This window comes from Penaeus monodon, chromosome 31 (genome assembly GCF_015228065.2).
Source record: "Penaeus monodon isolate SGIC_2016 chromosome 31, NSTDA_Pmon_1, whole genome shotgun sequence".
Taxonomy (NCBI): Eukaryota; Metazoa; Arthropoda; class Malacostraca; order Decapoda; family Penaeidae; genus Penaeus; species Penaeus monodon.
The window spans coordinates 20,523,648-20,523,883 of NC_051416.1; the positions used below are offsets into that span (position 1 = coordinate 20,523,648).

The 236-nt window shown below is 47.5% G+C and overlaps 1 protein-coding gene across 1 annotated transcript in view; it reads right to left on the reverse strand.

Annotated features, from left to right (window-relative positions):
- Positions 1-236, reverse strand: part of LOC119592922 (dual 3',5'-cyclic-AMP and -GMP phosphodiesterase 11A-like) — a 113,884-nt gene that overhangs the window by 3,459 nt on the left and 110,189 nt on the right. The window contains exon 21 of the mRNA XM_037941814.1: positions 22-162. Within this exon, the coding sequence (XP_037797742.1) occupies positions 22-162 (141 nt within the window). The remainder of the gene's footprint in view (positions 1-21; positions 163-236) is intronic.

Consider the following 236-nt stretch of genomic DNA (forward strand, 5'->3'; position numbering starts at 1 on the left):
CAATTGACATCCGGAACTCACTTGAGTTGGGTATCCCAGGGCTTGGATGAAGCCGCGATGTCACACGCTGTCATAAGGAGTGACCTCAGGATGTCACGATGTTCCTTCTGGTCAGTATCGAACTCTCCGTTGGCAACAAGGGGGAAGAACTTTGACCTCACTCTGTAAGGACATCGGAAGTCAGGGGTCAGGATTATGTGGGTATATCATGTGGATATGATATTGTGATGTAATAT